A 15,052-nucleotide genomic window follows, 5' to 3' on the forward strand; every position below is an offset into this window, starting at 1 on the left:
TTCCTGGGAACGGGGTACCCCGTTCGTTCTGGGACCGGGAACCCGGACAGCATGAGGTTGGTCAATGTCCGGGGGAGGGGGAAGGGGGGAGAAGTGGGGGGGGTGAGGTGCGCTTTTGGTGTCATTCGAACCCCCAAGGCAATTCTGTCCTGGTTCATGTATGGTGGTTTTATTCTGCGACAGGGAGCGGATGTGGGGCAAGACAAAGTCTCTCTCTCTGTCTATCAGTCTTGATGGATTGTTTGATTGAATAGATGAATGAAAGAGGAAATCCTTCCCATTCAACTCCTATGTTTACATTCCTCGTTCCTTTCTCTCTATTTCTGTCTATAACTGTACTTATCTGTCCATCTCTATAGATCACGTGATTGGAAAGAGTAGATCTCCGTGGTGAGCGTGAACGAAATCCCCGTAGCACACTCTCTTATGGGGCGCTGTCGATGACCACAGGGTGCGACGCGGATAGAGAATGCATAGCGTGGTGAAGCGGTGTGTCTATTGTCACGGGAAAGGGGTGAGTGGGGTGAAGGGGTGAGGGAGGGGAAGTGTTGGGAGCGAGAGGGGGGGGAGGAAGTGATGTGACGTGAAACTCTGGGGGGGGGGATGGGGTAGCTGTGGATTAGGCGTATGGGAGAAGGTATGAGGAAGCGGGGCTGGTTAAGGGGAATGTGGGGATGATATGGCAGTGGGGAAAATGGGGGGGAGGAAGTGCCAGGTTTAGAGGGAATAGGGAGGGGGGAGAGAGGGAGGGAGGAATCCACGCTGTGGGGGAGGGTAGTTGCAGTTGGTACACGTTCGGAAATGTTTAATCTTCTCGTCTCCCCCCCCACCCCATCGCTCTTTCTCCTCTCTTTGTCTTCTCTGCCCTCTCTCTCTCTCTCTCTCTCTCTCTCTCTCTCTCTCTCTCTCTCTCTCTCTCTCTCCTTCCTATCTCTTTCTCTCTGTATAAATATGTGTGTGCGCGGTTGTGCCTTTGTGTCGTTGTGTCTTATTGCTTAGGCACGTGTGTCTCTCCAGAAATAGAGAAAACATTTGTTTCATTTCCGTTTGGGGGATAGGGTTGGTGGGGTGGGGGGGGGCGGTGGCGCTTGGCGAGTGGGGGGAGTGGGGAGAAGGCACTGGGCAGTTGGCCAGTGTGACTCACCATTGGTTAGAGCGCGGGGTCATGTAACGTTTTGTCCTTTTTTTCATGTCCTTTTTCTCGTGTCCTTTTTCTCCTATGTTGGTCGCGTTTGTCTCCGCTGTCGCCAGGTGATTTTATTAAATTCAGTGAGGCACCGGCTACGAAACGAGACGCGTGTGTTTGGTGTAGAAACATTCAGGCTGTCAGCATGATATATGCTGACAGCATGTTATATGCTGGCAGCATTTTAAAGGACTGCTGATAACCCTACGAACCAGACTCGTAGCATTCTTTCGTGACTGATCACATTTTTATATTTCTACTATCTTTCCGTTCTGTTGCTTTCCTTGATTAATTTTTTCATTTACCATTTCCACAACTCCGCGTGTTCAGTGTGACGTGCCCCCCGAGGATAGAGGCACTATTTGTTTATAAGATCCTGCCCCGTTGATGCCTTTGGACGCATAAGAGGAGATACTAGAGGAAGAAAACATTGCAGTAAAATATTGTATTAAAAATATATATAAGCTAAGAAAAGACGATTTCTTACATTCTCGCAAAACAGCGAAAAAATGATCTTTTACTTAGAGAACATTAAGACTTGATTTAATTATTCGTAAAAGAAATTTCTTTTCTTCGACAAGATCACTGACAACGCATTTTACTTTCTTTTTGGTCAAACCGTGGGATTGATCTGATCTTTGTGATTTTTCTGTTTCATTTTGCCGGTGCCATTATTTATTTTATATATATTTTTTACCAATGGTGAGTGAAATAGTATGTGGAATTCTGCTTCCACTTCCAGAACCCATGAGAATTGTTTTTACTTTATAATAAAATCTTGGAACTGAACTAGTTTGTGATTTTTTCTTCTTCCAGTTGCAAGAATCATTATTATTATCATCATTACTTTTATTATTATTATTAGTAGTAGTAGTAGTAGTAGTATTTTATTATTACTGTATTATTATTATTATTGTTATTATTAGTATTAGTATTGTTATTAGTGGAATCATTATTATTATCAATCCACGTATTTGTTTATTTGTTTTTAGTTTCTTTGATTCCTCTGACCCGAGCAGTGTGGCGGGAAGCAGGCCCTTCATCCACGAGGTGCTAAGATGGGAAAGGGATAATAAAGAGTGTTATTGGATGGGGCTAGGGTGCTTGGTGTATGTATACTTGACTCGGCCACCCCTATATAAGGGGGGAAAGGCCTTTTGGTATACTGTATATATGTGTATATATATATATATATGTGTGTGTGTGTGTGTATGTACTCAGTCTTGTGATTTTTATTAGATGTTTCTCTCTTTCTGGGATGGGTGTTGGGTGGCTAGCTTAGACTTGGTCAAGGGGGGGGAGAGGCTTTTTGGTATGTGTATACATGTATTCATGTGGTTTTTGATTAATTATTTTTCTCTTCTGCGCTAAATAAGGGGTGAAAAGACCTTATGATATATATATATATATATATATATATATATATATATATAATATATATATATATGTGTGTGTGTGTGTATGTAGTCTGTTTTTTATTATTATTATTATTATTATTATTATTATTATTAATTTGTAATTTCCTGTCTCCTGCAGGAGCTCAAAATCCTGACGGAGAGCCTCAAGGGGCTTGCGGAGTACAGCTGCCTCGAGGGCGAGAAGGAAGTCAACCGACGCAAGAACCGATACAAGGATATTCTTCCATGTAAGTACAAGCTCCTCTTCCTCCTCTTTCGAGGGTTACCTCACTTCGAGTGCCACTTCGCACTTCTTCGAGTGGCATTCTTGGAGGGACTTCGAGTGTTTGTCCTGAATGTTGAGGGTCACTATATATATATATTTTTTTTATCTTCTCCAAGTGGGATTTGACGTATTAGTGTCACCCTTTTCAAGTGTCAGTTCCGCTTACTTCGAGTGTCAGCTCGAGAAGTCGAGTGTCACTGTATGGCACTGAGTCATCGCCGTCAAGTGACCAATTGGCCTGTTTTATATGCCGGCAGGCGATTTTAGTCATCTCAGTGGCACCCCAAACCTCCACTAGCTAAAGGTTTACTGGCGTCGTGGTACCGTGTTCACCTGCTAACTAAGCGGTCTTGAGTTCGATCTCCGCCCAGTGCATCACAATACTACAAGCCGGTACCCCGTTCTGTTAGGCAAAGAGTTGTGTGTGTGTGTGTGTAAGGTCACAGCATTACCCATAGATTGGGCCATATATGAGCTCCGAGCTCAGCTATCGATCACGAGTCCAGCACTTGATCTGGAGGGCCTTTGGACGCCGTCTGTGCGGGGTCTTCCGTGTTTTCGGCAAGGGTCCGGTCTTCTCAACTTTCTCCGTAATGACGTAAAGACCCCCAGTTTTCCTGCAAGGCTTAATGAGCTCATTGCTCGGTTTCGGTTCTAGCCTCGCGCAGGGCCTCTCTTAGCTCCATTCACGATCTCTTCTAGCATCACACAGTCTTTATATATCCTTGTCCAGTCTTTTATAGTCTCCCTGAGACCCCTGTCTAGCCTCACACGGGGTCTCTTAGTCTCCCTCAGATATTTCTAGCCTCGCTCGGGGTCTCTTAATCTCCCTCAGAGATTTCTAGCCTCTCACGGGGTCTCTTAGTCTCCCTCAGATATTTCTAGCCTCTCATGGGTCTCTTAGTCTCGCTCATACATTTCTAGCCTCTCATGGGGTCTCCCTCATACTTCTAGCCTCTCACTGGGTCTCTTATTCTCCCTCAGATATTTCTAGCCTCGCTCGGGGTCTCGTAGTCTCCCTCAGACATATCTAGCCTCGCTTGAGGCCTCTTAATTTTCCTCGGACATTTCTAACCTCGCACGGGATTCTGGGATTCCAGGCAATCCTCGAAGTCATGTGCGTGTAATCCCGCACGAGTCTCCCTGGAATCCCATTAGGGACACCGCGTTCATCATACTCGGCATCCTTTAAAGTCCCTCGTGTTCGTCCCTAATTACCTAGATTCTTCCCCCAAATTCCTTAGATTATACCTCAAATTCCCTAGATGCAACAATAGAATTCCCTAGCTTCCCCATAATTCTCTTGGTTATATCATCGAATTACCTATATTCTTATCCCGAGACCCCCAAAATTTCCTCGTGATCATATTTCTGTGCTTACTTCCACCTGTGTATGATTTGTTCTTCAGCCAAATAAGATCGTCTGGTGACAGCCAGAATAGTTATATATGCAAATCGTAGATAACAGAGAAAAATGTTAAACCATATAAGATTTAATCCTTTCTCTGCTTGGGGAAACTAAATAAAATCCCCACACTCCCCCCTTCGCATAGAATCCCCCAACACCTCGATCCTATCCCAGCACACACACACACACACACACACACACACACACACACACACACACACACACACACACACAATCCTTGTCCTTAAACCTCTTTATGTACAATCTGCTTATTGGTTAGTGTCGAGGTTTGCAAATTCTATGCGTTGTCCGTTACCGGGAACAATGCAAGGTGTAGTGAAGTCTTAGCATGTCCAGCACAGCACAGCACAGCACACGCTTACCATTTATATCAAATAACACACGCTGCTTCAGGCATAACACAAGTAACATAACAGCACAGCATTAGACTTTTGTTACGTAACACTTGCTGTGTTGGTAACACAGGTTGACAAGACTTATCACAGTGGTGTAAGTATATCACAAAGGATTCTCCGCTTCGTATGTAACACAAGGAACGTAACTCAGTACAATGGGCGTAACACGTGCGTTGTACGTATGAAACACCTTTAGTGGTGTTAAGAAGCTAACACAATTCGACGCAACACTGTGATCTTAACACGGTGTATGCTTAACACCAACATAACACGTGTTAAACGAGCTACGGAAAACTTAACACGCTGGTACGAGTAACAACACTATCACTGCCGTGTAATGCATTACACTGTATTCTGGCCACCTACCCGTTCGTAGGTGATACGGTTGTGTATACGAGGATGCTGATGTTGTCTTCCTGATTATATTTATTTTGTATTTGTAGCTGAGTGACCTCCATATTCTGTGAACTGCCCTGATGACATTGTCCGTGGTTATTAACATTCAGAGTAAAAGAGAACTAGTAATACAACTGTAACTTTATATCTTATAATGCGAGTATTATGATGCATCATCGCACATCAAGCAGTTAATGCTGCTCGCGAGATTTTGACTATTGAAGAGGTTAACGCAACGTAACACGTGCGTGTGTTAAATAGAGTTAGCATGAGTGCCTGAGTCGGCAGTGTGACGGGGCATTTTTTACGTAACGACGACTAACGATGTTGTGTGTGATGACTGTATTAACACGAACCTAAAAGAGTCTTCTTACGTTAATTTCTCTTTCTCTTCTTATTTACTCGTTAAACATTTCTGAGTTCATGAAGTTGTATAACTTAAATTGTATAATTAAGATTTGATTCAGACTCTGAGATAGAAGGGTTTAACAAAAAGCTGAATAAAGTCATCTGGTCACAGCTAGTCTCGTAGAAATATATTTTTTATATATGTTACGCCAGTGTGGAAACTGTATTATGTTAATTATTGGCACGTGTTCTTGTTTATTCTTTGAGGAAGGTCAGTTTGTGGGCCTTTTGTTTTATGTTCTTTTTTATTGAGCCTTGGGCAGCTCAGCGCTTTGTGTAGAAAATGGTGTACTCTTAACTTGTGTTGCAGCGAGTGTTGCTGTTGGGTAGGATTTTTGTTTCCACATTCAAGCTTCCGCCCAAGCTATGCAGCTTATGATTAATCAGGTAAACTTAATAGCAAGTAAAACAGCTTTCACAAAGGCAAAAAGTTTGTAGAAATTGTTCGTCAGCTTAATGATTTTATGTTGTAGATTTGGCCTTCTCCCGCGAAATGCAAAGCGTCCCGTCGTCTCGACGGTTGTAAGTCGGCTTACAGCGCGCGCTTTTGTTGATAGCAGACGACATTTGAAGCTACAAACTAGAATGACGCAGAAACTAATTAATTTTATTAGACTTGGCCACTGGCACAAGAAAGCTTTCAACACAATAACATGCGCCATATGTAGAACAAAACATAGAGAACACAGTTGTTGTCTGTTGGTTTGAATTTGTTAGGAAGTGACATCCCTTAGGAAACCACTTTCCCGCCGGTTACAATGTCGACGTGACTCCTCACTCGGAAAGAAGAACAGTCGACACATTGTACTAGGCGTTGTACATAATTAAAGGTCGTATTGTACGTGGGATTAAGAACAATTAAACATCGTTATTATACCTTCATTGTTTTGTTTCTTGTAAGGCCTTTTCTTTGGTCGAGGTCAGGCAGGGAAAAGTGGTGGATTGTGCTTATCATCATGCGATGTGGGCGTTGCTTGTGTAATGGTGTGACGTGTGTTTTTTAATGATAGAATATAAAGAAATGAGGTATGTGCGTGTATGTGTATTTATATAGTATATAACAACGTATCATGACTGCTAGACTAGATCTTCGGGATTGAGTCCTACCATTCTCTCTTTCTTTTTCTTTTTAATCGTCAGAATCTAGGTTGTTTGTTTTAAACTTTCTAAAAGTTCAGGAGGTATTTCACCCTTCCATAGATTTGTGTTTGCTTGTTATGTGTGTTTATTATTTTCCAGTGGATAATGGTTGACCTCGTGTGTGTATGTATGTGTATTAAAGACATTGCCAGATTGGAAAAAGTACAACGGCGGGCCACAAAACTAATTCCAAAATATCCAAATATCATAAATAAATCATACGAAAATCGACAAAGACATATGAATCTATTTTCCCTAAAAAGGCGTAGATTCGGGGACGATTTGACTCAGGTTTTTAAGATTCTCATTTTCTGCATGAGGGGACGGAGAGGTGGGGGGGTCGCCGAATTTATGAAGCAGTCCTTACTGTGGATGTGCTGTGTCTTGCGACACTGCTTCTTATCCAGGGCAGTGGACAGGATGTAGTGATGACCCGTCATCCAGGAGGTGCCAAGATAAGGAGGAGGGTGGAGGGGAGTGGAATATGTAGGGAATGGAATGGTCGGGAGTGGTTTCTATGCCTTTTTCTTTTTGGCTACCCCCTGTGTAAGGGGGAAAAAGCCTTTGGTATATGTATGTATGTATGTATGTAATAGGAATTGGCAACATCAAAAGTGACGAAAATTTCATACTGCGAATCCAACCAGAAAAGATTATCTCAAACTATCAAGAAGTGAATTTCATTTGGAAGTGGGTAGAAACAACTTCGCTGTGTAGTAAATGAATGGAATAAACTTACTGCAGAGGCAGTGCAATGTAGTTCAGTTCGAAGTTTTAAGATTCATTTAGATAAGCACCTAAGCAATATGCTGTAATGCCTGCAATTTATTTTATTTATTTATTATTATTATTTATTCATTCGTTTATTATTTATGTTTATTTTTCTTTTAATATTTATTATAAATTATTGCTATATTTCCGTTTGTTTTTTATTTTTCGTTATCTATTTTATCTTATTTATCTACTTTTTTCCCGCATCCGACCTAGTTATGGACCTAAAGGTCTCCTGTCGGCATGCTTTTTGTAATCCTTTGTGTGTTTATGTATGAATGCGTGCACGGTCACATGTGATCGTGACGTCATGTCGCTTTGCGTCATCGTCCAGTCCCAACCGTTTCTCCCCCAAGTTCTACCGAGTTGGCTGCAATATAAGTTGGTTGACCCAAGTTGAACGCTTAGACGCCGAGTTTCTGGCGTTTCTCCAGGGTATATTAAGCAACCGGCGACACTGATCACTGCCAAGCCTAACGCTCTCCCATTCCCGCGTGCACAAATGGTCCACTATAACCATAAACTTTGTATTATGCACCTGATAGCTCGCCTGTCTGCGGTACACGCACACAGGCATGCCTGCAGTGTAGCGCAAGCATATTGGTGCAGTCAGATAATGCACACACTCGTGCACACTCAAACGATATATGTACAGTGTATATATATATATATATATATATATATATATATATATATATATATATATACATATTACCTTATTGGAAGATATTAACTAGACAATAAAGAAAATCTTAATTTCAAGGAATTGTACATAAAGTAAAAAAAAAACATGCCATGTAAGCATTTGATAAAGAATATAATTAAGATATTACATAAAAGTGCTGATATCGCGAATACTTGTAAAAGTGGACTGGACGACATATGGAAAAGATCTGCGGAATTCTAAAAGCTAAATTCCACGAGCGCTTCACACAGGAAAGACAAGTGGAAAAATACATTTCAGAGAAAAACAAAAGGTAACTCGATGTGGGGGAAGGGTATTCCCGTGGTGGAATAAGAAACCTGCAGACAGAAGAAATGTTGAAATGATGAATACCATTGAAAATATTGTAAATAATTACTCGAAATCAAGGTAAGGGATTAGATAATACAAATTTTCGCATATGGCTTGATGTATGTCTCATTGTCTTCATACACAATGTATGAACATTTATAAAAAAAAAATACACTGGATATGTAGACCAAGTGCTTTAGAGGAAAATGTATTTCAACACAAATAAGAACAAATGATATCTGGGAAATCCCATGTGTCAAACCGCAAAACCACTTAATTCTACGAAAGTCATGGCCGTTGTGGAAATGTGAGATGCCTTTGTGTGTGCGAACGCGATTCTCCACCACGATCTTGGGTCACGTGTTGGACTCGTGATCGGCAGTTATTACCCTCCCGGATGTGAGCCTAGAGTTCATATATAACCCGATCTGTGAGTAATTCTGTGAGCTTGCATATACACACACGGGCACGCACACACGCACACACTCACACACACACACACACACACACACACACACACACGCACGCACGCATACACACACACACACACACACACACGCACGCACGCATACACACACACAAATACACACAAACACACAAACACACACGCACACACACATACACACACACAAACACACACACACACACAAACACACACACACACACACATACACACAAAACTCTTTGCCCACTAGAGTTAGAGTGCCTACCCACAGTGCGTTGATGCTCTTTTTTTAGCCCTGTGTGATACACAAACTTGGATCGCTGTGTGTGTGTGTGTGTGTGTGTGTGTGTGTGTGTGTGTGTGTGTGTATGCACCAGCAGTACTAAACTCATCGGAAATGCTTTATTCATCCAACCAGAGCGAGCAGATACATGTCCGCCATGTTAAGATAATTGACCTGCGCCATCTTGTCCCAGGAGAAGGAAGTCATGGGGTCAGAAGAAGCCAGACAAGGGCTCGGCATCATACTCAGCATGACGGGCTGGAGGGCTGATAAGAAAACGCTGACGTGGGGTAACTCGACAGAGGTGGACTCCCGTTTGTGGAGTCTCGGGTTCGTAGCGTCGTAGTCAGGGCTTTGGTTGTGATGCAAAGGACAATTGGAAGAGTAGCAGTAATAAGGTCTTAATGCTATCATCATCATCATCGTTGTCGTCGTCTTCATTATATACCATTATCGTTACCATCATTATCATCATCATCTTCACCACCACCACCACTGGTACACTGTATCGCCACCACTGTTATCACCACCATCATCAACACCATCACCACCATCATACAACCAGTAATATATAAGCCTTCCAAATGTAATTCCACCAAATTCTACATTTTTCTCCTTGTTAATGTATATTTCTCTAAAAAATATGGCCCACGTGTTTTCTGATTGAATTTCCCAGTCCAGATAGTTTTTGGTTACTTTCAGCAGAAGAGACCAAAAGATGTTACCGCTCAGGACTCGAACCCAACTCATCCTACAGCCCCACCCAACCACAAATAACCCCCCCCCCCCCTTCTCCCTAGTCTGGTTCTTTGACTAAGCCCTCCGAAGGGGTTAACCTCTAATTTGTCTGAACGCAGTTAGCTGCAGGAGCAAACCGTAACACAGAGAATTCCCTCCTCTATAAACAATTACCACCACCTTTCCCCTCCCCTCCTTTCCCCTCCCCTCCTTTCCCCTCCCCTCCTTTCCCCTCCCCTCCTTTCCTTTCCCCCTCCCCTCCTTTCCTTTTCCCTCCCCTCCTTCCTCCTCCCCTTCTCCTCTCCGCCCTTCCCCTCCTTCTCTCCTTCCCTCCTCCTCCCTCCTCCCTCCTCTCCTCCCCTCCCCTCCTTCCCTCTCCCCTCCTTTCTCCTCCCATCTTACTCCCCTCCTTCCCCCTTCCCTCCTTCCCCCTTCCCTCCATCCCCCTTCCCTCCATCCTCCCCTCATTTCCCCTCATCTCCTTTCCTCTCCCCTCCTTTTTCCCTTCTCCTCCTTCCCCCTCCCCTCTTTCCCCCTTCCCTCTTCTACTTCTTCCCTCTCCAACCCCTACCCTGACCTACCTTTCCCTCCTCTTCCCTTCCCATCCTCTCCCCTTCAAAACACTTTTCTTCCCTTCCCTTTCCTTCCCTTCCCTTCCTTTACCTTCTTTTCATTTCCTTCCTTTCCTTTTAGTTTCCTCTCCTTTCCTCTCCTTTCCTCATGTTCCTTCCACATCCCTCTCTCCTGTCCCCCCCTTCCCGTCCTCAATCCCTCCTCTCCTCTCTTCCTCCACCTCCCCTCCCCTTCTGTACCCTCCCGTCTTGGCCCAGTACTCCACATTACATGACACCGGAAGCCGTGAGGGGGGAACATCCCCCCATAGGTCTCCCCCCCTCCCCTCCCACCCCGTCCGAGGTCGACCCATATAAGGATTAGGGGCTGCGACAGTTACGGTTACTGCGGCGTAGGACCGGTAATCCCCCCTCCCCCCCGGTAACCACCCCCCGGTTTCAGAGCACTGGAGGGAGTCTGGTGTTGTGAAACTATCCTCCCCCTCCCCCCCACCCCGGTAATTTGAAATCGGTTTCATATTGCGGAGGTAGTTTGTACATGGCTTCAAGTTACCCCCCCCACTCCCACCGCGTGGGGGGGGGGAGTAAGTGCTTCCACCGGTGGGGGGCAAAGGGGGAGTAATATAAAAGCAGTTTTGAACTACAGGAAGTTTCGATATTGAGTCTCCGCCTCCACCTCCCCCTCTCCCTCATTCACCCTCTTCCACTCTCCTCCCTCCCCTCTCCCTCCTTCCCCTCTCCCTCCTTCCCCCTCTCCATCTCTCCCCCTCCCTCTAATTCCCCCTCTCCTTTCCCTCTGTCCCCTCTCCCCCTCTCCCCTTCCCTCTCTCCCTTCTCCCCTCTTCTCTCTCCCCTCTCCTTCCTTCCCTCTCTCCCCTTCTCCCTCATTGCCCCTCTCCCACTCTCCCCTCTCCCCTCGCATTCCTTCCCTCTCTTCTTACTTCCCCCTTTCACTCTTTCCCCCTATCCCACTCTCCCCCTCTCCCTATCACCCTGCCCTTCATTCCCCCTATCCCACGCTCCTACTCTCCCACTCCCTTCTCCCCTTTCCCCCCACCCCACTCTCCCTCCTTCCCCGTCTCCCCCCTACCCTCCCCTTCCCCCCGATAATTCTCAACATTCGCCAGGTCCCACCACCTTTACCACAACGAAATCGACATTTGAGAAGAAAATGCCGAGATTTTAAGGTTTATTTCCTAGCGGGCGGACAAGCAGGCAACCTGCTAAGGGCGCCATCTTGAAATTCTCCTCCCCAGGTGTCACTGGATCGAGACCACGACGACCCAATTTTAATTAGTTAAGATATCGTAATCCTATTATTATTTGTTATTATTATTAATATTATTGTTACCATTATTTTATATAATTATTATTTTAATTGTTATTATTATTATTATTATTATTATAATTATTATTATTATTATTTTATTTATTATTTATTATTATCATTATTATTATTATTATTATTTTATTTATTTTATTATTACTATCATTATTATTATATATTATTATTATTTTATTTATGGTTTTATTATTATCATTATTATTATTATCATTGTTGTTTTTATTATATAATCCTATTATCAAATATTACTATGGATGCTAGCTGATTGAGCAAATTAGAGCGTCGTTACCTGCGACGGAGGTCGAAGTGACGGAAGTTCGAACCCTACCGAGTTGGACCAAGGGCATGGTTTATTAAAATCCACGGTACAAGTTTCGCTGTAAGGGGTACCGTCCTAGCCTCCTCATAGGGGGAGTTCGCGACGTTAAACTGAATGCTACTATATCATAGTATCTTTTTATACTCAGTGGGACCTGCATCCCATCAGCCGAATAAAATCGTCTTACATCGAAGAGATTAAAATAACCAAATGATTGAATGGCGCTCACCCACAACTGAATAGATTTTTTATTTATTCTTTATTTGTTTATTCATTTATTTTTTTCGCATCAGACCTAGTTATGGACCAAAAGGTCTCCTGTCGGTATGCTTTTCCTTTGTAATCCTCCTTTGTAAGTCGTCTATCGAAGGCCAGAAAAAATACAATAAAGATCATTCACACCATTTAAGGAAAGGCAGGGAGGTGTTCCTCCCCTCTCCCCTCAATGCCAAATGAAATTGTCTCGAAGGACCAAGAAAAAATGGTAAAAGTTGTCCGCTTAAGGAGGGGGGGGGAGGGGGGAGATTGGAATGGTTCCGGCGAAGACTTTATTTAGTCTTCGGGGTCGGGTTTAATTAAGGCTCCAGGGACCTTAACGACCCTGGGAGAAATTTGGGTGACGCTAATTACACTCCCAATTCGGCACCATTTACCCCCATAACTCCTCAGTGAGAGTCGTGTTCTTTTATGATGATTATGAGGAGGAGGAAGAGGAGGAGGAGGAGGAGGCTCTTCGAAGGTGAATAGAATCGCCTAGCGGCAGCCAGAACAAACACACAAGTGAACGTCGGTGAAAGGAGGCTCAAACCACCGGCCCACCTTAACCCCGACCTTTCGTTGGGTTATCACTGTCAGATGCCGATGCGATTTTGTTTCTCCGATTTTCTCTTTCTCGGTCTCTCTCTCTCTCTCTCTCGTTTTTTCTTCCCCCGTCTCCTTCTCTCTCTCGCTCCCCCCATCTCTCTCTCTCTCTCTCTCTCTCGTTTTTTCTTCCCCCGTCTCCTCTCTCTCGCTCCCCCCCATCTCTCTCTCTCTCTCTCTCTCTCTCTCTCTCTATCTCTCTCTCGTTCTATCTCTCTCGTTCTATCTCTCTCTCTCTCTCTCTCGTTCTATCTCTCTTTCTCTCGTTCTATCTCTCTTTCTCTCTCGTTCTCTCTCTCCATTTCTCTCTAGCCCTCTTCCAGTCTCTTGACAGTAATCACTAATCTGCTGGATTAAGATAAATGAATAAATCAATGAACAAATAAACAAACAAATCAATCGATGAACGAATGAAATAAAATGTTGACTCGGTTTGTCCAGGGCTCTGCCTAGCAAATATCTGTTATGTTACTTCATACAGCATACGGTGCCCAAACATGGTCCACATACAGGAAAAGGTTAAGAATATCTTTGTCGTCCATGCACCTCCTTCCGTTTTCTATATACCATTTATTTATTCATTTGCGTATTTATTTATTTTTATTTGTGTATTGTTGAGAACTTGTCCTCTTCTCTAGGCACATGCAGACTCCAGACCGTCTGTCTCAGTTCCTGTTAGGTTTAATTGCTTCATCAGTGTCCACAACTCTCTTCCATACATTAGCATAATTCCCACCATCTTTTGATTTATTTATTTATATTTATCCCTTGTGGGAGCGTTCAGTTCACTATCAAAATCATTGACTAATTCGTGATTGATAGTTTTCCTAAAAAGAAATTGGTTTCGAAAGTTTAAGAAGGCAAGAACTGGTTCACCCACACAGTAGTTAACGAATGGAATAAACTTAGTAATCTTGATGTAGTGAGCGCTGACACTATTGGTTGTTTGAGAAGATGAGATTACTTTATGGATGAAGACGGCGAGTGATAAGGGACATGGAACTGCCTAATGTAGACCTTATGGTCTCTTGCAATCTCGTGTTTTTATATATAAACAGAAATTGCCTTCGAAACTTTTAGAGTACAGGATTATTATTTATTTATTTTTATTTATTACTTTATTGTTATTTTTATTATTATTATTATTATTATTATTATGGGATGAAATGGGTGGGAGTGGATTTATGCCTTTGACTTTAGCTACCTCCCTTGTAAGGGGTAAAAGCCCCTGGTATATGTATGCATGTATTATTATTTCTATTCGTTTAATTTATTTGATTTTATCTTATTTCATGTTTTTTGGCGAGCACCACTTCGGGACCACGAGTGTAGCGTGCGTCATACAAGTGTCCGTCGAGGACTCGCGTAATGTTGTCGATCTCACTTCGGGAAAAAAAAAAAAAAATGAAAATAAAAAATAAAATCTCCACAGTCCAGGAAGAGATTTGAAGTATTGGAAATAGATTTTTACTTATCAAATTATCAAATGATTTAATTGTTGTACCGTTTGTGTTGTTTGTGAATTGTTTAATTATTTGTGATTTTTAATGTTGTTGTTGCTGTTATTATTATATCAGTAGTAGTACATAATAGTATTATTGATAACTATTAGTAATATTATTGTTATTTAACAAAATTCTGATTATTATAATGCGTTTTTTAAATACTTTTATTTGTCTTATGTCTATATTGAAAGTGGAATTGAAAATGAACTTTTTAAAAGACTGCGTACGCGACAGAAATAGTATTGGAACATCAACGTGGTGGCAGAGCGACTTTCCACAATAGATCTTTGTCACGGAGGTAGGGGGGAGGAGTAAAGGGGTTTACAAGTTGAATCTGAATGTAGCCTTGAATTTGCCACAGTTTGCCACAATTCGTCACAGCTTGCCACCGCAGAAGTCGCGAAAATAGCCCGAAATGTATTTCAGAAATTAACTCCTAATTGTCAAGTTTAATCTCTCGAGGGGTTGAAGAGATTTTGTAATGTATTGTTATTTGTACTTTTGTAGTTCTCTCTAATTTATGGTCACACTAAAATGTGGAAACAGATATGCCTCTATGTG

General features: G+C 42.8%; 1 protein-coding gene across 6 annotated transcripts in view; it reads left to right on the forward strand.

Annotated features, from left to right (window-relative positions):
- LOC143026451 (uncharacterized) overlaps positions 1-15,052 on the forward strand; it is a 308,848-nt gene that overhangs the window by 36,278 nt on the left and 257,518 nt on the right. For all 6 annotated transcript variants that reach the window (XR_012966490.1, XR_012966491.1, XM_076186856.1 and 3 more), the window contains exon 2: positions 2,723-2,831. Coding sequence is in view for 4 of the 6 variants with exons in the window: in XM_076186856.1 (XP_076042971.1) it covers positions 2,723-2,831 (109 nt within the window). In the remaining 2 variants the exon portion in view is untranslated. The remainder of the gene's footprint in view (positions 1-2,722; positions 2,832-15,052) is intronic.

The sequence above is a fragment of the Oratosquilla oratoria genome, chromosome 6, assembly GCF_046742065.1.
Source record: "Oratosquilla oratoria isolate Oo_2021 chromosome 6, ASM4674206v1, whole genome shotgun sequence".
NCBI classification, from domain to species: domain Eukaryota; kingdom Metazoa; phylum Arthropoda; class Malacostraca; order Stomatopoda; family Squillidae; genus Oratosquilla; species Oratosquilla oratoria.